Genomic DNA, 26,726 nt, shown 5'->3' on the forward strand with positions numbered 1-26,726 from the left:
GCAGGCTATAAGTAGCTTCTACCTGGCCCTTAGGTGGGCCCCAACTAGCCATGTTTATGTGGGACCAAGGCGGGTCCTAACTGGGTTTGCCCATGCAGGCTTTAACTGGGTTCTACCTGGGCCCTAGGTGTACCCTAACCAACCACAGTGCAGTGCCCATCGCTCCAATTGTTGTGACGTCAGGGCTCTCAATACTGCACATTGGTGGAGGAGGAGGGGCCGCAGGGCGACCGCACACATCGCTGAACCAATGGTAGCCCACGGATGTTTCCTCTGTGGATTTACAATCTGCCCCTCTAGGCCACATATCATACGCACTACAGGGTCTTCACTGACCGAGCCACGGCCCCACTGACCCTCATGACGCTACGCCACTTAAACGTGCGGCAGCATGCGCTGGGTTGCCAGGTTTGCACAGCCTGCGCCAGAAACAAGCAACCACCTTCATGAAAAAAAAAAAAACACCGAAATGGTCCGCAATGTTCCAGGGGTGTCCCCGCGCGTCCCAACACTCCACAGGGGGTCAGTGGACCATCAGGGGGTCCGCGGACCCCCTGTGGACCCCCTGAAACATAACCAATATTATTTCTTCAAATTTTTTCCTTTTTCAAAAAAACTTTTCCACACTTTCACTCCGGCGATTTGGGTCCCCCAATATACACACGGCCACGCTGGGCCCCGTGCGCGGCTGGGGTTGAGGGGGGCGTAGCCCCCCGAAACTCTAGTTGATGATATATTGCAGCTTTCCAACAGCAGCGTTATGTCTGTTTTAGAGCACGACCGGTGCCAGATTTCTGGGTCCGATGACGATTTTGGAGAGTCCTAGATCACAGATTACCAAAGTTTTGACCGATATTTTGTCAAAAAGTGCAAAATGTGTAATCTTATATTAACTTTTTAATACAAGACAATATTCTTGAGAGATGTGTTGTTGTACATATCTAAACCTGGAAGCTTCTCTCTCACGACCTATTATACTTTCTTCGTTCTTGAAGAAATCAAGATCTTCACTCTCCTGAAATATTGCTGTAATGCCCCTCACCACCATTTATTTTTACTATCCATTGTTCCCATATAAACACAACTAACCTTTTATTTAACCACTTAAGCCCAGCTATTTCAAACTCAGCTATTTTAGGAAAGGAAATTGTAATGTTCTCCTAAAATGACATGCCCAAAATAGGGATGGCAAGTGAAAGTGGTTACAAATCGGGACACATCAGCTGCAGAAATGTTCAAATAATGGAGCTCCTAGCATACAATAAGTTCAGGAGCAGGACCACACAATCAAGCCACCTCCAATCAAGTCGCATCCGCTTGCCTGAAAAAGCTCACCTAAACCTCTCCCCCACAATCGTTCTCGCATTCTGCAACCCTCCCATCCACCCTGCTACTTTCCCTATTTCTTCTCTCAACTCTTTCCTTCCGTAGGGCCCTGGGGGGGTCCGCTATGCCTGGGAGCTACGGCGGGCCCCCTTCGAAGCTCCCCAACTCCGCAAATTCGGCATCAGAGACTCAGTTTCTGATACTTTGCATCGCCGACTCGCCGCCAACGACTCGGCATCGTCGACTCAGCCCAAAGTCCCTCGCCCTTTCTATTCGCTTCATCGGTTCTCTTCAATAAAACTCTTAAACGCTATCGATTTGTAGTGTGGTCCTTTCTAGTGAAATGGTTGATATATCAGCCAGACCGATATATCTCTGCTCAGTGTGCCATTTGGGAGGAATAATGGTGGCAGTCAAGGTTATACTTTCACAATAGTGACAAATCACATATGATGGTCAGAAGTCAAACACAGTACCTCTCAGGCCTCCTCCATAAACATACTCTTTCACGGCACCTGCGGTCCACAGACTTGGACCTCCTCTCTACCCCCCAAACTAACAAACGAACCATTGGGGTCACAATTATCAATTATTTCATCAGTTTATCAGTTACTCTCAACTACAACAAACAGTAAAGTGAGTGATAGACAATTTTAGCCATGAGAATGAACAGAGCAATTCAGTAATAATCCACGATATCCAGACTAACACTAGTGATAACTATTAATCCTGTAAGAGAATGCAGCACAAACAATGTAGGAAAATCCCCTATTCATCTCTGTATATCTCCACACCAACAGATGTATATCCCAATCCTATAAGTAAATGAGCCATTATATTACATGATGCAGATCAGAGAGATCAGCATATTCCAGTAATTCCACCAGTAAATCCCAGTGTATAACAGCATATCCCTGCAAATCTCTTGAATCTTATGATGAGCATAATGAATCCTGTGACAATTAAACCAACACAGTACAGCAAAGGCCAGTATTTTTCACAACCTCCACCAGTAAATCCCTGGGTGACCCAGCATAATTTACTTGTATATTATCCCCATAGGTCACATACAAAATAGATTCCAGTAGTACTTACCAGCTCCTGGTTTGTCAAGTTGGAGTCATCCCCTGGGAAAGGGATGTAGATAGCTAAGGCCACACAGTTGGCGAATATTGACAGCAGTATAAAGATATCAAATGGTCTGGAGAGGAAATTAACAGTTAAGGTAAATTGTCTGCATTTCTTTAGCACCTTTATCCAAAGCATTTTACAGTGTGCATTACATTTTCCCATTCACATCGGCAGATCAAACCGGGAACCTGCCAGTTCACAGACATCGGCTCATAATGACTATATCAATCTACTGTCACAGCAGCATCACACCACAGTGAGACATTTATTTTGCACAAAATTCCTAACCTATATGGATGTCAAAGTACCCGATGAAAATCCTGCAGTCTTAGGGAATGACATTATCAACAGTTTAAATAATATTTGTTGACTTCATTTTGTGCATTTCATTACAGTATGTAATAATGTGTGTTATGTAGGTAAGGGTATTTTTTTTATGTGCATTTTAAGCCCTGGCCGGTATCTATGCTAGAAGAGTTCCCAGCAAACTTAGTAAATATGGTGATGACTACTGGATCTTCAATCTTCCCCTTCAATCTTAGGGGCACCCATGGATCAGGGGGTCTGATGTAATTCTGAACATTCTCACCATCTGGTGAGCATCTGACCTGACAGGAAGTCTAGTATCCAGCTGCACAAGGCTGGATGCAGGCCTAGATATCTTTCGTGTCGAGTTTTACAGGAACTATTGTGTTGAATGCCAAGCTGTAGTCGTGTGTGTACACACTAGGTGAGAAAGGGTTATGTGAAGATCATGGCAACTTCACTGATGGCGGATCTATTTTGACATTTCTATTTTGATGCAAGTTGCCATGGTTCCAACAGACTCATCCATGGACGTAACAGATTACCACCCCAGTTGTTTCATTTGTTCAATCAGCATTAGTTTTGAGCACTTTGTTTGTATGTACACCAAACTAAACTGAATAGAGCAGATGATGAGTCAGGATGATGCTACCAGACAACAGAGCTGGTCAGAGACACCACGTGGAGTAGGTGAGGCTTAACCATCCTTACTTCTTTATCCAACACCAGTGTAGCTTAGCATGTATCACAACTGTGTAGGGTTGATTTATAATAAAAACTAGACATGATACGAGTTAATCTTCATTGAAAAAAAATAATAGAGCACTCAGACAATGTCATCCTCATCCATCCATTCTTCCATCCATCCAGTACTCCTTTCTTTCCCCCCCATTATACCAGCCCAGTGGATATTCACTTCACCAGTTACATTAAACTTTATTAATTGATTGACTTATAAACTTAAATCATTCATTGACTCGTTGAATTTGCCCATCCAACATCCCTTTATCAATCCTTCCATCATTTAGCCTTCTGTCCATCCAACCATCACTCACTCATCTGTTCTCCCCCACCCACCCAACCCTGAAAGGATACTTCCACTCCACAAGGCTGATGCAGGCCCTGCGTATGGGGTTGTTGAGGGTGAGGCAGAACAGAGCTCTGGGTGGCCTGCTGTTGGTAGAGCTTCCCTGTTTTTTGCTCTTGGCATATTGCTGCCTCTTCCTCTGTGACAGGGAACCCACGGGCACAGTACCACCGCCGCCCACAGGAGGCTGTGAGCTTACACCGGGGACAGGGGCAGCAGTCTCGCCCTGGGCTTGGCGTGCGGCAGTGATGGCGGCGTGCCAGGCGAGAACCGGGCTGACACCCGACCCTCCAACGCCGCCGTCATGACTGTGGACGGTGTTGTTGGTGCCAAGGAGGCCGTGATATAAGCCCACAGGCTTGCCTGTGCTGGCAGGGGCCTGCGTGGAGGCTTCTGGTAGGTGGAGCGGTTGCCGTTGGTGGTAGGAGCTTTCTGACCAGAGAGGTAAAGGGTTACCAGAGGGAGAGGCTCTGGTGTTGCTGGCATACTGCGCCCCTGAAGAGTAAGAGAGGGGACTGAGTTTATCAAGTGATATAAACATTTTGGACAAAAGCTTTTGATCTGTGTGCGTGTGCGTGTGTGTGTGACGGAGGGGAACAGAGAGACAAGTAAGAATTTAGAAATGGTAAAGTTGAAATGGTGAGAGCTTGGGACAGAGAGAGAGAGAGAGAGAGAGATGTAAATCAATGCAAACAAGTGAGTTTGAAGGACAGTGCCCTTGATACTTTCTCTACCATATCAGTACAACATCAATATCGAATGCACATTGATGGGTGGGTATTCTGTGATGTGGCATACATAGCCCCCCCCACCCCCCCACTCTCTCAAACAAACAAACACACACACACACACACACACACACACACACACACACACACACACACACACACACACACACACTGTGAGCACAGTGAGTGGGTGAGTGAGTGGGTCTAAAAGAGATTGAGATTGAATTGTGTTTAATCGTGTTTAATCTACCTTCTCCCTGCTTTCGTAAATCGATTTTCTCTAAAGGTTATTTAAAATAGTTCAACTTTAGATGCTCTACAATCAGAAGCCAAATCGCCTTATCTGTCTGTCTGAAGTTAGTTTAACTGTGTGTGTAACTCAAGATAAATAGCATAGGCCTACTTATTCAACATCATCCTCCATAACTTACATATTTTGCAAAAAACTCCAGCATGTATTTATCCAAACAACAAAGCCACAGGGCACAGGCTGCAGTTTCTGATTTCAACCCACAACTAATTTGTGTTCAGTTTGATCACAGCTGCTAGGGCTGAAGTGGGTAATGTATGTTTTGCAATAATTATCAAAATTTAGTAACTAAAGTTTTCAAATAATTGTAGTGGAGTACAAGTACAACATTTGGCTTTGAGGTGTCGTGGAGTAGAGGTAAAAGTACTGAAATTTGGAAATATACTCCAGTAAAGTAAAACAAAATACCTAAAAATTGCTCACAGGTCATAAATAGAACCAAAATAAGCCAAACTAGTGCGTCGCTGAATTCCCTCTGTGAGCGCAGCGCCGTGGAGCCAACTGTTCTACCGAATACCAAAACGCTCGCCCTAAAACACAGTCACCCCGGGGCAAATCCGGCGGTATTCACCTAAACGTAACCTAACTAAACAATGCCTAAACCTAACCTTATTCATAAACGTAACCTCAGTAAACTATGCCTAAACCTAACCTTATTCCTAAACGTAACCTCAGTAAACTATGCCTAAACCTAACCGTATTCCTACACGTAACCTCAGCAAACTATGCCTACACCTATTTTATTCCTAAACGTAACCTCAGTAAAACGGTGCCAAGACCTAACCTTATTCCTAAACTTAACCTCAGTAAAACTATGCCTAACCCTAAACTTATTTCAAAGTTATCCTCAGTAATACAAATACAAGAAGAACCGCATGGTCCGCAAAAAAAATGGGGGTGAGTGTGTTTTGGGGCGAGTCTTCCGGTTATCGTTCTACCCACACGCATCAAGTGCGGATTTACCTTCACACTGTTCATCTGCTTCTTGCATCCTCCAATCCACATTGAAAAATCCCTTTTTAAATCCAACTCATCGTCGAAAAAACACCGAAATACCTCGACGTCTGTCCGTGCGTAAATCCAATCTCGGTTTATTCTGAATTGTTATAAATTGTTTTTTCTCTCCACAGTCCACACACAATCCCTGAGAGAAGATCCAAACATTTTTTGCCACATCCGGGTGCCTTTCGCGACTGGCGATTCACACAGACGCGTTGACAAGATCCACTGATGTGATGTGCCCACTGCCTGTCTGTCAATGGTCATTGGTCATCATTCTGATATAGCTGTGATATAGCCAGTGGAGTAAAGTAATTAAGTACATTTACTCAAGTACTGTTCTTACTTAGTGAGTACAATTTGAGGTATTTTGTACTTTACTGGAGTATTTCTGTTTCTGTACTTATTTTTCTTTCTCCACTACATCTCAGAGGCGAAACATTGTACTTTTTTGTACAATTATTTGAAAACTTTTAGTTACTTTGTAGATTTAGATTATCATTAAAAAACATACATTACCCTCTACATTTCGATCAATTTTGAATTCCTGGACTTTTACTTGTACAGATCTATTTTCTACATCGCAGTATTGATACTCCACTGATGGTCATTCTGATATAACCTACTGTAGTGCGACTGAGAGACATAGGCGAAGTCACCAAAGTTGGATGAGTGAGTGAGTGAGTGAGTGAGTGAGTGAGTGAGTGAGTGAGAGGGCGGCTGCTTAAATAATAATAATAATAATAATAATAATAATAATAATAATAATAATAATAATAATAATAATAATAATGATAATAAGCCTAATAATAATAATAAATAATAATAACAATAATGTGTGAGTGTTTCGGTCATTTCTTTAATAATTCAAGTTCATTGTGTTGAATAGCCCAGTTTAGTTTAAGTTTTATTTCAATATTTTCTTTCTTTTTTCCACTTAGTGTTGTAGCCACCAGCTGCCTTCCTTGTATTTCCTTGCTATTTTTGGTGGTGTCTCTGCGGGCCTTAGAATTGGACGAGAATTCAAAGAAAGAAAGGTTGGCTCCAGATGGTCCGGTTCATGCATCTACAATATAGGTAATTGGTGGTAATCGCCGGTTAATCGGTTTAGTGAGCGTGGGAGAGACCCCTGATGCTAATAGCCTTGTCATATCCCTAATAACCCACTCTGTTAATATAGTAGGCTAGTGATCAATGGAATAGGTTAAACTGTTGTCGCACGCGTCTGGCAGTGGCAATTATGAAAATTATTTCAAAGAACATTGCATTACTTTGTCAAAGTCTGGGCCTATAGACCCCTTAACAGACGACGTCACACTGATAAGAACCAGTATGCGCGCAACCAGTATGCGCACAATGAAACCCATTCTGTCAGGTCTCGCCTCACTAGCCAACACACAAGAGGGGTTTGGGGTGTGCTGAAACCAGCGCACCCCGAAACAACAGGTTGGGAATTGATTGCGTGAAACAATCACCTGTGCGTCCAGTCTCAATGTTAGTAAACAAATAATTGGTCTATATGGAAATAGCCAGAAAGTTGTCATGATCAAATCTCAATTTTCCTATATGTTACACACTTTTCCTATATCTCATATTATCTTAAAGACAAAGTTATTCATTCTGGTGAACTAGTATACATATTTTATACTTGGCCATATAGCCCCCCCCCCCCCCCCCCCCCCACCCCACCCCACCCTCTCTCTCACTTTTATTTACCTGTGTCTCAAATGTCTGATCTATTTATTATCTTTGTGTCATAACATATGTATAGGCCATCAAGCCAGTAGACAAATATTCCTATTGAAGAGACGAATGTGCCATTTTTTGTAGCCTATAACATTTTCACCAAAAAAATAAAAATAAAATATGGAAGCCTATAATTTCCCCCATCAACTGGCTAACATATTCAACGGGAAGCACAATGTCTATACATGTTTAACTTCTTAAGCAAGTCAACTTACTCCTCCGTCTTCCCCTAATGGTGAACGGCATGGTGTCACCTGGCTCTCTGTCTCTCCTGGGTCTTCATGGTGCCGTATCTGCCCTGGTATCTGCCCTGGTATCTGGCCTGGCTGCCCTGGCTGGCCTCGTATTGCGACAGATCGAGAGGAAATGAAATGTCGCGCTTCCAAGATGGAAGGTTAGGCTCCCAGTGATTGGATTACCTGTATGGAGGATAACTGTGTCACAGTACCGTTATCCTCCAATTATAATCTTTGCTCTGATAATATTCCCCACAGACAGACAGGCAGCTACAAAGCAGCTGCAGCTCCACTCACTCCACTGGCTTCATCCCCTGTTCATTACAGAACTTAGTGTTCTGTTGGGTTTTTTTTTAACAATTTATTATTCCTCATAGTTTTTTCTAGCTAACATTGCCTGTATATGAGCTCTATAGAGTCTAGAGACTAATAGCAGTGTTGTATAGGCTATAGTTTAACGCAGCGTAGCGTAATTACAACGTAATAATAACCTAATAGCTACTTTTCATTATTATTTTTGGTCCGAAAAAAAATATGAATGGGTTTGTCTATCTAGTGTTTGGGGAGTCCCCTGACACCATTGTGCACAAGACGTTTTAGTGATATTGCATGTCATGTCCCGATCCTTTCTTAATTGCTAAATTAATCCACTTAATTGGGGCCCACTTGTCTTTCCAATTTGTAACTATGGAGTAGGCCTAGTCTAGTCTTTGACCAGAGGCACTCCGATAGATACAAAAATGATGCCATCTTGTGGTCATTAATAAACACGCATCTTGACTTGCTCACTAAACTTCTATCGGTGTTGCGACCCAGTGTCAGTGGTGGACAAAATACTCACATTTTTTACTTAAATAAAACTATCAATACTGCAATATAGAACTACTCTGTTACTGTTGTAAGTAAAAAAAGTACTGAAAATTGAAAATAATCCAGTAAAGTAAAAATACTTTAAAATTGAATTTAAGTACAGCACGGCACTTGAGAAAATGTACTTGTGACTTTACACCACTACACGTGACATGAGATTGACATGACATATCATATATGTCCATTGACATTTCTTAGTTCTGGAAATCGACATCATCATAAATCAGATAGGAACCTTTCTCAGTGGTCGTGCTTTCTGAGGACGAGAGAGGAAAACAAGAGTCCGCAGAAATAGTTCCGTGCGGGACGGTGTTGCCATGTCCACTTATTATAAGCGACTTTGGGCATATTATTCTGTAAAGTTGCTTGTAAATATTAGTAGTTGCGGGTTGCGTTTTTTTGTTGCTTGTTTCTAAAGCGTAGTTACTTATTTTGGGCTTGCCTACAAAACATTTAATTATTATTTAAACCAGTGGTTCTCAAATATTTACATAAAGATATATTGTGTGTTGTTAGAATGTTTAAAAAATATTCCAAATATTCCACATTTTATTGCAAGAGATAGGAAATAGCAGATCTGCAAACTCACAACGCTTGTAGATCGGCTTTTTTCAAAAAACCACAGCATATAGGTTTAAAGTGCTCATGTGACCTGTAGTGGCTTCTTTTGGGCTTGTTTTCATAGACCAGTAGTTGCTTATTTCTCCCACTAACCTGGCAACACTGGTGCGGGAAGCAACAATCATCATCACATTCAAGATGGAGACCGCCAAAGCAGGACAACTGATGAGCTTAGCTGCTCTACAGAGACAAGACCCGTACATAAACAAACTCCTCGACGTTACTGGTCAGGTAGCGCTGTATAACTTCAACTCTAAAACAAACGAATGGGTGAGTTGGCGAAAATGTGACCTTTTAATGTTGGTTTCTTCAACGTAAACAACGTTAGCGAAGGTTAGCATCCGTGTTGCCATGTACGCTTATTATAAGCGCCTTTGGGCTTGTTTTTTCTGTAAAGTTGCTTGTAAATATTGGTGGTTGCGTTTTTTTGGGCTGGTGTCTAACGTGTAGGTGCTTATTTTGAGCGTGTTTCCTGTATGTTGTTTAAACTAGAGTTTCTCAAACATTTTCATGCCAAGGACCCCCAAATTAATGTTAGCATGCTAATGCTAGCCTCGTCGCTAACAACAATACAGACACGGCACTGCTATTTATATCTCAGCAGTTAGTGAGAGTTAACATGGATTATGGTAAACCTTTGACCTCAGTGACACCAGTGGGTTTGATCCCAGTGTTTGTTGTTGTATTTAACAAGCTAACGCGAGACAAACAAGTATCTTCCATTTTCACCACTTTGAAACTATCCTGTTGTGTCAATCTTGTCTGATTGTTGTCATTTCAGGAGAAGACGGAGATCGAGGGGACGTTGTTTGTTTATACCAGGTAAATGCAATCCTCTTTGACAGCAGCGTGGATAAGATATACTGAGACTAGAAACAGGGGAACGCATACTTTGTTTACGTGTTTGACGTACGCACGTGTTGTAGGCCGCAATCCATGTAAACAAATATGCTCTCTGTTGGTTAATCTGTGTAGAGCTATTACACAACACCTGGTTGATGGGGGTTTATCTTTGTATTTTTCTGTACACGATGCAAAGATTTTCAGGATTTGTTTTGAGATTGTGGACAAAAACTCCACCATTTGTTCCACTTCCCATGAATAAATGTACAACGTTATCATATTCTGCTCACACCATAAACCAGAGTACCTTGGACTTTTGTTTAATGAAACCTTTTACAAAAGCAAAGCCATTTAATCTGCCTGTTATCAAACAGATTAAAATGCTTTAGTGATTTGAAACGTCAAATATGCAAAGTGGGGTGCAGTTGCAGTATTATATGAAGTAATTATACTGTACTTTATCCTGTAGTTGTATAAATCCTGCAATATGTGTAACTTGCAGGTCGGCCTCCCCTCGCCATGGCTTCACCATCATGAACCGGCTAAGTACAGAGAACCTGGTGGAGCCTATCAACAAAGACCTGGAGTTCCAGCTCCAAGACCCCTTCCTGCTCTACAGGAATGCCAACTGTAAGCATGAACTGTCTTTTTGACTTTAATTTGCAACTGGTTCGCTGTTGTGTGTGCATGGAGCACTGGTGTGTTTAGCCGCATGCGCTAGCGCGGCTCTACAAACAGCACTAGTCCTAGTCGACACCCGAGTGACAAAGTGTCGACACCCGAGTGACATTTAGTGGCACCTAAGTGTCATTGGCTGTCCTGGCTGTCCTTCACACTTCACGCCAATGGGGAGACGGTACTTTGAAGCACCCGCCTCTCCTCCTTTGACACCTATTTGTCATTGGCTGTCCTGCCTGTCCTTCACACTTCCCCCCCTTTAAGCCAATGGGGAGACGGCGCTTTGCAGCACCCGGAGACGGCACTTTGCTGCACCCGCCTCTCCTTCTTTGCACCAGAGAGAGAGAAAGGGAGATAGCCTCAGGCCGGAGGGTTAGCCTAAATGCTAGCGTGCTTCATTAGACCTTGTTTGGCTATTACGTTATTATTTGGCCATGTTCACACTGACTTCAATCTTAGCTATTGTTGGGAAGACCCGTGTGATGTTGCCACCACTTATATAAAAAACATTAGAGCGTTAATCTGCGACGCTAAATGTTGCCAGGTTTGGCGAGAGAAACAAGTAATCCAAAAAACAAGTTATCAGGTCTATGAAAAGATTGCTAACTCTGCGAACAGAGCAAAGTAGTCCAGCAGAAAACACAAACTGTGTGCCCTTATACTATCCAACAAAACCATACAAATCAAAATAATCCTCAGTAATTTAACTTTGAAGAGTTAGATTACGGTCCATTTTGTTACGGTGTGTACTCTTCTGAATTAAATTAAAGGATTTGACTGTATACCTTTTTATTTGACTTTGTGCTATATGCTTCTAAAAATATTGAAGCATGGCAGTATTTCATCACACACCATAACTACCCAGTAATGTGCCAGACATTTTGTCACATTCTACATTAATGACATAGCTGATGTATCTTTCTCCATATATTGTGTTATTCAGTCTATCATACTGTAGGTTTATAGCATTTTAGCTGTTCCTAATTTGGCATGTGTGTGTCAGTTAGACAGAAGTATTTGGCAACTTGTCTCCTATGAATAGAAAATATGTATTCTCTACGAAAGTGAAATATTTTTGACCAAAGATAAGTTTTGAACATCTTTTTTTGTTTTAGGTTGACAAAGGGGCTAAAAATAGACTTCAGCTGAATAATAACTGAGAAAATTGACTATTTACTACTACTGTTGACTTTTTCAGTAAGCAAACGGTCTCTTTTTAAGATGGCATATACTGTAGGCATGCCCTTAGGGCATTCTGAAGTTCACTAACATACACACACACACACACTACCTCACCACAGTACCTCTGAAAGCGCTGTACAGACACCTGCCCAGGGTTTTCTGAAACACTTCCTTGCCCTTTTGCCGGAGATCTTGTTGGGGTCGCCGGGTCATATTTGGTAAGATGGCCTCCTCCAAGGGATCTCTTCCACCCATGACTTTGCATTTACCACACACGACATAAAGGTTTCAGCTTGGTTGGTATTCCCCACAGTTGTATGACTCTGCATTGGGACATTAGGGTATCATGGAGAAGAACAGCTTGGATTAAAATTTGAGTACCTCTTGATGGTCATGGATGGTGGCTTTCCAGAGTTTCTTATTTTGTGTTCTTGTCAAAGTTATATGCCATTAGGATCAATGCACACAGTTGGCAATGGCACAGTTTTGGCATTCATGTAGATTTACTTAGATCTTCAGGAAGTAATTAACAGCACTGCCACCAAGGTGATCTACTAAGAGTTTAAACAGAAGTTTCATAAGTGCAACAAATAAAGAATGTGTCTGTTTTCCCATTTGTTTGCTGATTAGGAAAAATAGCATTGCCATAGACAGTGTTAAAGTAGATTGTTCTCCCTTCTGACTTTGCTTGCCCATTAGCCAGGTTGGTATGGTAGGTACAAAGTAATTCCCCATTAGTCCAGGTTTGACCTGGACTTGGGTTGTTACTGCAAATGCTAAAAAAGACTGACTACATGTGGAATGCAAGTTTGAAAAAAATATTGAAAAGGAAAGGACTCGTAAAATATCTCACCCCAAAGGGAAAAAAGTGGGAAAAGATCTAGATGGCAAATAGAAATATAGCAATCTTAGTCGATTACTTAAGTGAAAACAACTTTTGTCTATATTTTCTTCTGACTGAAGTGGAGGTACGTCCCGGTCTTGACGGCAGTAGGTAGGTAGCTTATCAGAGTGTGTCCATTCTGCCAGTCCGCCTGCTTTCATCATTCCATTTCCCACGCTTTTAATCCATACAGATACAATCTCCTAACTTGGTGAACAGTCAGTTAAAATATCTGCATAAAAACCGCTTTAGTGTGCCGTTGCTCTCCCTTCAGTTGTGATAGTTGTTGTGTAGCGTCTGGTCTAAATGTGTTTCTCCAGTCCAGTCCTCTGAGAGGGAGGTTTGTGAGTTCTATAACCCCCTCCTGACTCCCCGTTCTGCTTACGAGTTAAGAAGGAGAGAGGCAGGGAGGATTGGTGCCTTTAGGCTGCAAACTTCAATCTAAAGGCTACAGCTGGGAGATATACATTTATACAATATTTATGGACAAAACGTCTACTCTGTATGTCTACATAGTATGACATTTCTCTTTCTTAATGATGGTGTATACCTCAGATGGCCTGTCAGTGATCCACTAAAGCTTTCTCTTGCACCATCTTGCAAGAGCAAAACTGCACGTCTTGGTTTTAAATCTTAAGTGAAAGAAAGCATGCCAGTTTTTCCCCCAACAGTAGACAGGGTGTAGCATTCAGTGTTATACCCACCTGTTTACACCCCCATTCCCTATGGTACATAACGGGGAGCTAAACACTTGGTGCTAGGCTACATCAGCATCAAGGGACCTTGAAAACATGGGAGTGTTGTATTACCCATCACAACACAATGTAACATTTTGCTCACTAGTACTACTTTGTTGTTGCATTGAGAATTGGAGATGTATATTGCTTTTTATAGCACAGTTAATTAAGCAGTGCAATAGGTAAGGGTAATATATTTTTTGCTTAGCAATGTTTTGTAGTAAGTAGTTATTATACACTAGAAGCCTTGTCATTATTTGATTCACGGCAGCTGATAATGTGAAACAAATCTTCAGCTGCAATCTTGTTGTATTGGCAGTTGTTCTCGCCAAAAAGCAACAGAAAGCAGAGAAAAAAGCATTCTTCCAAATCCATTAGAATGGAAGTGAATGTGGCTGGGTTGTTTTGCGATCACGTGATTTGCTAAATGGTGACTAATAGGTTAGCAAAGAGTGCCATCTAGTGTCTAACACTGAAAACACGTCATTGGCAGTGAATGAGTTGAAAACAAAACGCCATATTACATGATCGCAAGATCCGATCAATACCAATTTTGAAACGCATGTTGCATGGCCTCTAATGCTATTTCTCCCAGCGGACTCCTCGGGTCCCGTCGGCCACAACCCAGGACTTGCATTGAGGCAACCACACTTGCAATTTCCAGAAACTGCACCTTTCTTATGTCATTCAGGATAATTTAAATACTTCCTAATATGTTTTTTTAGAATGGCTGGAACCTAATTGTTTTTGCAAGAAGTCAGAACTATTATTATTCTGTTCCAGAAGTACATGGATCTCAGACCCTGTATGGATCAAATCTCAGAAACCGTATGGATCGGAAAGACCAAAAATGAACTTGGCTCAGCTGATACTCGATTGAAATAACTCCACGTCAATTGAACTAGTGCTATAACGAGAAGCAACGTATTTTCGCCTCTATATTTTAAACCATAAGTGAATTTTATGACAAGTTTATAAAATACCGTTGTTTAAACCAATGGATAAGGATTTCTTGAGAAATCTATGTGGTCGGTGTTTGTGATTTTCCCACCTTTGGGCACCTATAAATTATAATATTCAGTGTCTTGTTTGTACTGATAAATGGTAACCTCTTTAATCCATTAAGACCGGGAATGCATCTGTGTCATTTTAAGATTCCTTTGGCTATTCAAAAATAGCAGATGTACAAGCTCATGAGCTATGAGCTTGTAGATCTGCTATATGTTTTAAAGCGAACATTTTTAACTCCTATCTGTGCTTCTGGGAGTCCCTAGAACATATTTTGAGATGGGGTCCGTGGCCAAATACATATAATTTTGGGTGGTCCTTGACGTGGAAAAGTTGGAGAACCACTGATATAGCATATATTTTACTGTGCTTGGACCCTGTTAATGACCTTTTATGTTGTCTGTACAGTAAGTGTATTTGTGTTTTTGTTCTTACAGTGGGTATCTATAGTATCTGGTTCTATGACAAGAGGGACTGCCAACGCATCGCTCAGCTCATGGTCAAGTAAGTTTCATTTCATGTTATAGTGTACTTCAGTATTTGTGAGAGTGAGACCCCTTTACTGTGTGCATGAGCACACTTTGTGTTTCTATTTGAAAGAGATTACTTTAACTTTTGTTACATCTAAAGTAGTCTCGCATATCCAGACTATACTATTCCACAATCTCCGAATGCTATATAGTCTGGAACTACACCCTCTGAAAGTAGTCATCCGTTCATCATTTCCATTCACAAAAATATAATTTCAAATATCTTTAAAATATATTTTAGAATTTCCATTTCTGATGAGCAGCAAGCTATATATGCTTTGATTATTTGATTGATTTGTGAGACTTATAAGGTGAAACCGAAGCGGAGGGGAGGGTCATTTTGCCAGACTGTTGACTGTGTGAGTCAACAGTCTGGCTCGAGAGACAAGCAGCGCCATCTGACCATCAGAAGTGTCTACACATTTACAACAATAGGAAAACACAAACGCAACTCTACGTTAAACCTGTTGTTTTGCATACATTCCTTTCCCTTCCGATGACAAGAAGACTAAACATGAAAGACATTTTAAAGCGATATTTCACTTTCCCCCCAAAATTGGGTACTTTTATTTATTGTCTACTCAGGCTTTTGGGAGCACCCCGGACAGTTTTTAAGTTGCTTGATTCAGTATTTAACATATATCTAGCAGTATCTAACATGTTAAAAATTAATATCAAATATCTAAATATTGAATCAAGCAATTTAAAAACTTTTGTCTGGGGGGCTCACAAAAGCCTGAGTAGACGTTAAAATGAAAACATTTTTTAAAGTGAAATATCCCTTTAAGAGAGAAAGTTTGCAACAGCTATAAATCACAGGTCAGGTGTGTGTGTGCATGTACACAAATCAAATGAGATGGAATACTTGGACTTAAGCTTGATTTATAATTTGTTGTGTGTGTGTGTGTGGCTTTCCAAAAATAGCCTATCTACAAGCTCACAATGCGTCGCATTGTAGCACGTTGTGAGCTTGTAGATCAGGTATTTTTGGCAATATAGTTTTAATACTATAAATTAATTAGTTGTATGATTTCATTGATGTCTTATCTTATCTGCCCTGTGTCTCGAACCCAGGATTGTGAAACAGGAAGCAGACCATGCACAAAGGGTATCACCACCAGAGATGGTGGGACCAATGAGGACCAATGGCATGGCAGAGCCACGCTCTATCGATATTCTGGAGCTTCTCAGCAAAGCCAAGGAAGAGTACCAAAGAGTAAGGACACAAACCAGTACAACAGGAGAAATGTTCTGTTGATGGGATGGTTGGCCGGCAAAAACCCAGGGGTGCAATGCTCACTGGACGGCCTTGCACGCCGTGCCGGAACCTATTTGACCAGGAGCACACGCAGGCACACGCATAGATTTAAAACTACTTTAAATTCGCACCTCAACAAAGTTTTCAAAGGCTCCCGACTCACACCTAGCGAAGTAACCCATTGAGACCTAAAAGCCGATTCTACATGTCTCCTAAATCTCAGCAGTATTCTGAAAAACGTATGTTTCTATATTAGTGGTGCTCAATCTTTTTCATGTCAAGGACCCCCAAAATTATATGTTTTTGGCCGCGGACCCCCATCAAAATATTGTGTTCCAGGGACCCCTCAGAAGCAAAGATTTGAGTTAAAAATGTTCGCTTTAAAGATATATATATTCAAAGATTTGCACACATTTTCACGATTTTTCAAAAATAGCAGATCTACAAGCTCGTAGCGCGGCACTCGGTGCCGCGCTATGAGCTTGTATATCTGCTATTTTTGAATAGCCCAAAGTGTAAAATAATGCTTTTTAGCTCAAATCTAAAAATGACACGGTTCCAGGTCTTAATGGGTTAAAACTACTTTAAATTCGCACCTCAACAAAGTTTTCAAAGGCTCCCGACTCACACCTAGCGAATTAACATAGGAATAAGCCTAGATGCACATCAATTGTCCATTGTGTGACTTGCGGTGTAGGTGTTAAGCGACGTGCGCGTCACGTCATTGAAATAGAGTGCAAGAACATACCAAATGAGCATTGCATGCCTGCAAAAACCTATCTTCTACACAACAATGGTGGCATGAAAGCGAGCCAAAAAAAGTGTTTCTGCCAACATGAGATGGTTTATAAAGAGGATTCGGGGTAGATTGTAGGCTTCTCTTTTCACTGACTGAAAGAGGGGAACATACAAGTTATGAGTCTCCCACACATCTGAGATTAGAATGTTACTTAATCACAGATTGTTCCAATTCTCTATGTGACTGTCTGAATAGGACTAAGCACCCAGATGTAATTTCTGACTATTGCATTTTCATTTTATCTTTCATAGTTGCATTTTCATCACACAAAAACAATAGTCACACGTGTGTTTTAAGGACTGTCTAATGCTTAATTTAGTCTCCGCCTCACGACAATGTCACTTAGAAATAGCAGATCCACAAGCTCACAACAGCATTGTGACACGTTAAGAGCTTGACATTTTCATCAAGCAGCACTGTTGTATGACTAAGTGTTTATCATATTATCCGTCTTTCTTTCAGACTCAGACAGGTGAAACAGAGGTGCCTGTTACTGCAGTGCCGATCTTGAAGCCAGCCATCGACGCAACAGAGCATGCGCACGGCGCACCACAACCTGAAAAGGTCTACACACACAGCATGCCCTGTCAAACGTCAACCCAGACCAGCCACTGGTTCCTGCAGCAGGCAGTTTAAATCACATCCCAGGGCCTGTCAACTGTCACCAGTTTTGACATGAATTTCTCCCATAGGGATATATTTGGGTTGACATTTTTGTCTGTTTGGAAAGTTTGCGGTGTTCCTCAAGGAGTCTGCAAATAAATATTGTAATGTAGCCACTATCTAAGATGCAGCCAGGGACATTTTTCATGACATCACAAAAACATAGTTTTAAACTGCATTAAAAAAATTGTTAATATGATCTCTCTCACGGATTTGACTCTGGGCAGATTTAAGAGCTCTATCCAACTTTGATTCACTATAGCCACTTGCCCACTTGCATCTAAAGCCATTAATCCACCGATAATGTTCCATGGTGGCGTCATGTGGGAACAGGAACCAGTGTCTATTGCTGTTTTATTTCACTGTGTCAATCACTCCTTTCTCAGCCTTGTATAATTACTAGAAGTTCGGGCCGCTACGCGGCCCGAACGTCTAGCGTGACGCGTCGTTCACTTTGCAGTGCCACCTTACAGGCACCTCACAGTGTGAGAGAGAGTTTTGTGCTCTCCTAAATCCACGGCAGGCTTTGAAAGTACCCACTGCTGTCGTGAGATTACGTCACACTGGCGTTGTGTCCATATTCGGGACGACCGTCTCATCGTGATGTCACGACCGTGATGTCATGCTGTCGTGAGATGACGTCACACTGGCCACATACAACGTTACAACGTACATACTGACAACCGACATGGCGCAGGATTCAAATTGTATATATATAGATGCAACTCTTCACTCTCAGCTGAAGCGGATATGAAAATGTCAGATAGTCGAAACGTATTGTCTGAACTCCAAACAAACTAAACGCATGGAACTTGCCAGCATTAGGCTTGTCTCTAAATAGACATGGCAATTTTTATGATGTTCACCAATAATTGGAAAACTATTTCACATGAACAATGTTAATGTAACTATGAGATTTGCTGATAATTCTTAAAAATATTATGTGTGTAGGTTATCAATTACCATTCACCTTCCCTGATTTGGCATTTCCACACCACTTGCTGCACACCACTTGCCACCACACTGTGACAGACTGTGATATATGAGCACTGACAGTCGGTTAAGTTGACAATTTGCAAGTGGAAAGAATTGATTGAATACTTTATTTGTCACAAATGTAAACAGCCAATATGTGAATGACTAATCACTTCCTTTGCTAGCTTTTCTAAATCCAGAAAATGTTTGTCTTTCGGGTTGTGGTGCTTCTGACCAAATCCCTGATAACGATGTCTAACAGGTTCCTTCTCTTTCTTTCTAGAGCTCTCATACAGTTCAGAAGCAGATCACAGTTGAAGAGCTCTTTGGCTCCTCTCTTCTCAAGGATCCCTCTCTGCCGGCTATGCCCATCCAGAACGCCACCACTGCCCCCAGTGAACCATGCAACCATGGCCCCACTGCCTACCTCCAGAGCAGGCCATACCCCCCACTGCCCGCCCTCGATCCTCATCTCCCACACCATCTGACAGCACCAGACCCTGGGGTTGGCCAGCGCCATCTAGCCCCCAGCTTGCTCCCTGCTCCAGCTACCTACGCCCTCCACCCCAGCCCCGTTTTCCAGGCAGTAGGCCCTGCAACAGAGCCCCAGCCTCGGTGTTCGCCGCTCCTGGTAGCTCCAGCTGGGGCCGAGCCACGAGCTGCCCCACCTGGTCCTGTGGCACCGCCATCGAACTCTGCAGCCTACATGGGCCAGGAGATCCTCAATACGCTCAAACCTTCTGTGAATTCTGACCTCCATAAGCCCACCCTTGCCCCCAACTTCCTGCCTAGCACATTGGTTCCACCGCAGAGCTTCCAGGAGCTAGTGGGGCCAGTGGGGAAGCCTCTTCTCCAGCAGGGGAAGGATGTTGATGTGTTCTCTCAGGCCCCAAACCTGATCAAAACAATGCCTGTAAGTGGGATGGTTTTTAACTTCTGCTTTGTTGTGCTTAAATATCCATTTGTCTTTTATACATGCATTCATAATATATTGGGTAACTTACATAGGTGCTATGGTTAAGAAAATAATATCTTAATAATAACATCTTGGTCTTTCTCTCTCTTAAACCCTTTGTATCTGCATTTCTTTTGCTCTATTTTTCTTTCTTTCTTTCCGCCTCCCCTTGTTTGATTCTTTCGATCATTGTTTCTCTTTGCAACTTTCTCTTTCTCCCCTCGCCTTTTTCTCCCCCATGTTCCCCCTCTCACCCCATTCTCCCCCTTTTTCTCTTTCTCTCCTTCCCTCCCTCAGGGTGTCCATATGAATACAGGCCGTGGTGCTTCGGGGCCAGGCCTTTCGGGGGCAGAGATTTCAGTGCTCCTCTCCCCCAGCGCCTTTCAGCATTCCATTAACAAGCCAACGGTGGAACTGCCCCGCATGGCAACCACATCAGCATCATTAACGGCGACGACGACAACGGCATCAGTGGTCCCTTCTGCTCCCTCTGCCCCCTCATCTGCTTCTACAGCTGGCAACGAACCTCACCAGACGCTCTGTACCAAGACACAGCTCCAGGACACACTGATACACCTTATCAAGGTACATATTTGATTGCTTCAGTGGGGAGAAATTCCGTAAAGGCCATTGGGTTTAATTTTTTTCGCATGGGAGAACTGGCTGTTGGAAAGGCTTGCATCGAATTATGTTTTTACAGATGATAAATCTGAGCATCTGCATGTAGGCATCCGGATGAACTGAAACGCATTTACAATTTGGATAATGGGATAATAAAATAATGTTTTTCATAATTTGTTCTGTTTCCTTGTAGAATGACCCAGCGTTCCTCAGTGCCATTCATGATGCCTACTTACAAAGCCTGTCCAAGGATTTCACCAACATGAAGCTATAGCCCTACTCCGACCACCACCATTATTACTTGTACAATCTATGGTCACTCTACTCAGCAAGTCTGTCACCATCACCCTGCATTAAGGGTACTTGCATTCTTCAGCCCAGGACCCAAGTGAAGTGAAGTCACATTTGTCTAAGGATTTCACAGATGTCAAGCTATAAGCTTGGGATGTCACCTCCATTTATTTTTACAACTGCTACGACAACTTCAACTACTCAGATAAGAGCTTCAACATCACTGAACACCTCCCATTTATTAAGGGCTTTTTGATTTTTTTTTCCAACCACGGACAACGTCTTTAGGGTAGTCAGGCTGCTCCTGGGACCTAGACTGAATATCAAAATGTTCTCATTTTGTCGTGTGGCGAGCCAAACAAAAATTACAACCTATTTTGGGTCCTGGCCCATTGTTTTCAAAATGTTCCCCAATATCCACTTAACCACGGTTTCCATCATTCTATGATCCCTTTCCAGCTATGACCTCTCATTCTTGAGCCTGAAACAGCATACAGCAATGATCAAAACTGGTCATTTGTTAGTATTTCCAGCAATTAGAGAGGAGAGATTGAAGTGATCAGTTCATGAGAGTTAAGCACATCCAATGGCTCTTTGATGGTGTCAACACCATAATAGCAATCTGTAACACCCCTCTTGCTACATGTAATAAGGCTTAAAATGGCACACCTCTCCCCACATTTCTGCTTTTCAGCTCTTAGCTGAATATTGACCTACTTACACTCTGTCCAGATTACTCACTTGTACCTGGATCAATTAATTGTTAAATGGTGTTGAGAGAGAACTCCTAAGAAGGAGAGATTCCAGACCTTACCTTAACCCTTGGTTTTTGTTTGACCATAAGCCCCTCTGCACAGGACTCTCATGGGGTTGGGGTAAACTCAGAATATGCTTGGAAATAGATCGCAACCTGGCTGTTCAAGCAATAAGCAGATGTTGTTGCTTGGTAGGCTTGTTCCTGGATCCCACCAGCTTCTGAGGTTTGTAAATGGGAAAAGTTGGGTTTACAGCCTTGAATTTGGCTTTTGAAATCTGAACCTGTGGACACAGCATCAACAGGGGAGACTTTTCCCACAGTTTTTTTTTATACATGCAACCATGTTGCAAAGTTTTCTCATCATTCCTGTTTAGACGTCCTCAGCTGGAGGATAAGATGACAGGAGGAATAATCATGTACAGTTTGATCCATGTAAACCATGATTCCACTGGAGCATGCACATGTTGGGAACCATTGAGCCATCTTCTGGCTCTTATTCATTTCACATGCTTTTGTAGCTACATAATGTGAGAATATGAGAAGAGTGTGGGGACTTTGGTATACCACGCATCAGAAGAGGGACGGATTGGACTCCATGCTGGAGGTCTCTGAAATATTTTGCAGGGCATTCTCGGACATTGATTCAAGAATTCTCCCTCTTATCTGGAGGTGAAATGTAAGACCTCAAATTTTCTTTCCTATCCTACCATACCCCTAAAAACTCCCTTTACAATCGATCGCTGATGCCTGTATATAATTTGCAGATGCACTGAACTGCCATAGTGATTTTTTGCAGCTATTTTTTTGCGTTGTCACATGTTGGCTTGTCGTTCACTGAGGACTTTTTGTAACCAAGCCGAAAGGAAGACGTGGATTTCCACAGTTGTTTGGCCAAGCACTTGCAGCCGGGAGCTGAGACTTATGTCTGTTTTATGCTCAGTCGTACAACCATGTCGCGCACCAAAAATAGCAGATGTTCAAGTTCACAATGTGACGTGTTTGTGAGCTTGTAGATTGGCTATTTTAGGTGCACGACACTGTCATATGATTAAGTATTAACCAGGCTCGCGTCATTTTCAGTTTGCTGCTTTTTGTAATGTGTTGCACACTACAGCTCTCCTTACACACACGCGCACATCAATTATTTCCTACTATTTGCCTCGCTTTCTCCTCCCTCAGCTTCTACCTTTAGCTCTCTTTCCCTCCTTCCCCCCAGTCCCTCTTTCTGTCCTTCTCTTGTCTCCCCTTTACCAGCTATAATCACTATGCTACAATGGGAGGTGGGGCATGTGCAATAGAAGACAGTCAGTCACAATGCCTTTTGGGATACCAGCGTTTTATGTAGTACAGTAGAACCTTGTTATAACTTGAACTGCTGAATTCTGAATCCATGCTATACCAACAGGGTAAAAGTATGAAGACATACTAAATATAGTATATTCATTTTGTAAAAAATGTTTAAATTTGGTTTGACCAATAACACGAAGCATCTTATCCACAAATTAGACTGCATGGATGTGAATGTGTGTACCAGTAAATATGTATGCGTTTTAACATTTTGAATACATTTTGGAACCAGTAACCTAATTACGTTTATTTTAATTATCTGAATAAAACGCATGACCAATATGAACTACCTCCTTTCCCAATGGTTCTGGATTAGCAAGGTTCTTGGTACTATTTTGTTAACTTTCTTTTAATCTAGGTTTAACTTGGTTTACATTTTGATTTATAATACAAAAAAAATCAAATGAAAAAGCTTATTGTAATATTAAGCCTTTGTTTATGCAGTAAATGGGGTTTTCTGTAAGGCTACTACGGCACAGGACCTCATCCTTTGCAGCCACTATGGTACAGATTACACAACGCATCTCTCTCGTATCACCTGTTTATTGTGTCTGTTGGCTTGCAAAACTCTTAAACAAGCTTTTCTGCAACAGAGAAACTTGTCAGATTCTTCTCAGTGGTGGCTGTACCTCTGTGGAACTCATTGGTTTATAATTTCTTTCATTTACCCTGATTTTCCCTTTAAACTTAGCACATGAAATGCTGAAATCGTTTGGAAAACTTTGCAGAAGTAAGATAAGTGCAGCTTTCTTTAAGAATAGACCTATCAGAATTATGAGGCTTTTATTGCAGTATTTTGTCAGAATGCAGCATTTGTGCTGGCTGACAGGGCTGTTGGTTACATCAAACTGTGAAAAGCTAGAGAGGTTGTCAATGAAGATCTTTTATTTTCTTCTCATTGAAGCATCTGTGTAATTATAATTATTTACTTCTGCACGTACTTCCAATGTAAACTTGAATGCTAGACATCATTAAATTTGATTTGTTTGTTAGGTTTATCAAAGAAACCCTAACAAATAAGAAGATGGGTGTTTATTGGAATTCCATTTCACTAATGCAGACAGGTTTAAATTTGCTACAATGTTTAAATGGCCACTTTATTTAACATGCATAACTTTCTCATAATGAATATACATTTTTTTGTTTTCTTTTTTTTGTTAGTGAATTGAACTTCTACATAGACTCAATCCTGTCCTAATTGTAAACTGTACATCTGCATCATGCAGTTTGAATGTATTGGATGTTTACTGGTATTACCTGTTCTTGTGACACTCTCCGTTATAAGTGTATTTGAGTTGCGCTACATCTTTAGACCTTTAATTCCAATTGGCAATTGGTGTGTTAAACTATTATTCACCAGAAAAGGTACCAAACTGATTTTTTTTCTCCACTTGTTGCACCCTAACAACTAATGCATTTCACATTTAGGCATTTAGCGCACTTATTGAGAATGACCATCAATGTATGAGCAGGCAGTGGAGTTTGTGTCTTGGAAACTTGGAAGAAATTACAGTGATTAATACTTTGACATTTGAGTAACCAAACCCCCTTTGTAACCACTTAACTGTCCATTTGAGTTTCCAGCCCCTTATTGTTAAACTATCAGCCCCTTATTGTTAAACTAAACACATGCACACAGTAAAAGCGTTGAATTTGAGAGATTTTTAATCCTAGTAGCATATTTTAAGGTTTTAAGGTTATTTTATGCCTTGTAATGTCTCTTATTTGGCCAGAAATATTATTTTTTTTGTTGGATGTTTTGGGAAAGTGTTTGCAAATTGCATTCATCTTAATTTTAAAATCATTTGTCGCTGTGTGCAATTTGGTTATGACTATTTTGTGATATTAAAGATTGGAAGAAACCAAAAACTTGCTGTCATTTATCTTTGGAATAAATTCTGAATTGATGCCTTCCTTTTTGTACTTATTTCTAGGCTTGAAAGTTTAGGCTGCAGCCAAGTGCAATTTCTCCATTTGGACACTAGATGTCACTAAACATCCACTGCATATGTTATGCTGATGCAGTCCGTCTCTAGAATCAAATGTATCCACCATAGATATTTTTCATCCAAATAGTTATAGGATTTTGAATTTTACTGCCGCAGGTAGCACATTACATAACATTACTTTCATGAGTAACAAAGTGATATTGCATATTACTTTTAACTTTTTCAGAAACTCTTGCTTTTCAAGGAAAACATAATACACACAAATGACAATGTCTACCATTACAATATGTAGGCTACCCTGTGTCTACAGAGGGCGCTGCAGCTTCTGAGTTTCTCATTGTGAAAGAACATTTAGCCTGCTGGCCCATCCAGTCTTCCATTTACTATTATGCCTAGCCTTTTGCATATAATGTTTTTTTTTTAAATTTCAGATCATTTTCCAAAGCATAGGGTACATGTATTCTTTCTTTTTTGTTACATTTTGGAAAAACAGCCTATTTATCGTTGAGGTTCCCACTAGCCATGGTCCACATGATGGTATGACAGTCATGTTTCAGGGCTATGGTTCCCACAAGGTTTAGGTGCCCACTGTTCCTGACCTGTATCCACTAACATACTAAATATGTGTGGTTGTAGTAGGCTAGGCTAGTAGGTGTCAGCCTGAGAAACTTTAAGAGTCATCAATTCAAGTTTACTAGTGTCATTCACGTTCAGTGGTGGAAAAAGTACTTGCATTTTTGAGTAAAAGTATCAATACCACAATGTAGAAATACTCTAAAAAGTCTGGTATTCAGGATTTACTTGAGTAAAAGTACAAAAGTATTGGCAAATATACTTAAAAGTACCAAAAGTAAAAGTACTCATTATGCAGAATGTCCCATTTCAAGTTTTCAAAATGCATACAAATCTTTTAAAAATAACAGATCTACAAGCTCACAACGCGATGCGGCGAAATTGTACTTAACTACTTACTAGTGACTGGGAAACTAGGCTACAGTTTATCACACAAACGTGGTTCATGGAGCCAGAAAGTGTGTGCGTGTGCGTGTGCGTGTGCGTGTGTGTGCGTGTGTGTGTGTGTGTGTGTGTGTGCGTGCGTGTGCATGTGCGCCTGCGCCTGCGCGTGCGCGTGTGTGTGTGTGTGTGTGTGTGTGTGTGTGTCTGTGTTCATTTTGACAGTACTTTGCACTCAGTGGTCGATGAGCCTGTGTGTGTGCTGCTCTCGTTCTGCTTTTAACTCTAGATTCACAGCCATAGGGTTTGTTTGCAAACACGCCCACCTCCCTTGCAACCCCCCCCCCCCTCTCTCTCTCTCAGTTTCTATCTCTATCTGTCACCCGGCGGCACACAGTCTTTTTTATTAACCCCTGCGATCGACCGTGCAGCCAGTCACACAACTCCTTTCTCTGGACAGACCGGAGACTTTTAACTCTTGCCTCTGTGTTTATCCCAGTGTGTTGTGGTGAGGTGTAACCGTGCATCAGGCCAGATGGAGGACTACCACAAACCTGACCAGCAGACCGTGCAGGCGCTCCGGAACATCGCGACCCGGCTCAGGATCAACTCCATTAAAGCGACAACCGCAGCAGGCAGCGGGTGAGAGGCTGGCCAACTGCTTAACTTTATGTGTATATTTATATATATATATATATATATATATATATATATATATATATATATATATATATATATATATATATATATATATATATATATATATATATATATAAATTACTGTTCCAGATTATTTAGGATTATTTGATGATTATATGATGTAGCCTATTATTATGTTTTAAACATACTTAGCTACTTATAGACCTACATAATAATATAACATTTAATGTAGGCTTCTGTCTGATCTCTGCAGAAGCGAGACCAATGAAGACAAGT

The 26,726-nt window shown here is 41.4% G+C and overlaps 3 protein-coding genes across 3 annotated transcripts in view; 2 read left to right on the forward strand and 1 right to left on the reverse strand.

Moving 5' to 3' along the window:
* Positions 1 to 6,013, reverse strand: part of cacna1db (calcium channel, voltage-dependent, L type, alpha 1D subunit, b) — a gene marked incomplete at its 3' end in the record, with an annotated part of 98,154 nt that extends 92,141 nt beyond the window's left edge. Inside the window, exons 1-3 of the mRNA XM_084070447.1 lie at positions 5,852 to 6,013; positions 3,859 to 4,345; positions 2,422 to 2,527 (exon numbers count right to left, since the gene is read on the reverse strand). Of these exons, the coding sequence (XP_083926573.1) occupies positions 2,422 to 2,527; positions 3,859 to 4,345; positions 5,852 to 5,879 (621 nt within the window). The 5' untranslated portion in view covers positions 5,880 to 6,013. The remainder of the gene's footprint in view (positions 1 to 2,421; positions 2,528 to 3,858; positions 4,346 to 5,851) is intronic.
* A 3,484-nt stretch (positions 6,014 to 9,497) lies between these two features.
* Positions 9,498 to 24,750, forward strand: dcp1a (decapping mRNA 1A). Its single transcript, XM_084070390.1, has 9 exons — positions 9,498 to 9,630; positions 10,142 to 10,182; positions 10,706 to 10,833; positions 15,129 to 15,195; positions 16,296 to 16,437; positions 17,741 to 17,842; positions 19,200 to 19,829; positions 20,169 to 20,456; positions 20,686 to 24,750. The coding sequence occupies exons 1-9, from the start codon at positions 9,499 to 9,501 to the stop codon at positions 20,764 to 20,766; spliced, it is 1,611 nt and encodes a 536-aa protein (XP_083926516.1). The 5' UTR covers position 9,498; the 3' UTR covers positions 20,767 to 24,750.
* Positions 24,751 to 26,294: 1,544 nt separating this feature from the next.
* The window catches only part of LOC311052974 (transketolase-like), a 24,509-nt gene continuing 24,077 nt past the window's right edge, over positions 26,295 to 26,726 (forward strand). Inside the window, exon 1 of the mRNA XM_084068291.1 lies at positions 26,295 to 26,432. Coding sequence (XP_083924417.1) covers positions 26,326 to 26,432 — 107 coding nt within the window. The 5' untranslated portion in view covers positions 26,295 to 26,325. The remainder of the gene's footprint in view (positions 26,433 to 26,726) is intronic.

This window comes from Gymnoscopelus microlampas (genome assembly GCF_963454915.1).
Source record: "Gymnoscopelus microlampas genome assembly, chromosome: 10".
NCBI classification, from domain to species: domain Eukaryota; kingdom Metazoa; phylum Chordata; class Actinopteri; order Myctophiformes; family Myctophidae; genus Gymnoscopelus; species Gymnoscopelus microlampas.

What these genes read in the sequence shown, in the direction of transcription:
- dcp1a (XM_084070390.1), top strand. Translation starts at nt 9,499, where the DNA reads ATGGAGACCGCCAAAGCAGGACAACTGATGAGCTTAGCTGCTCTACAG. An exon ending in ACGTTGTTTGTTTATACCAG is followed by an intron (nt 10,183 to 10,705) that starts GTAAATGCAATC and finishes TGTAACTTGCAG; the next exon opens with GTCGGCCTCCCCTCGCCATG. An exon ending in CACTGATACACCTTATCAAG is followed by an intron (nt 20,457 to 20,685) that starts GTACATATTTGA and finishes GTTTCCTTGTAG; the next exon opens with AATGACCCAGCGTTCCTCAG.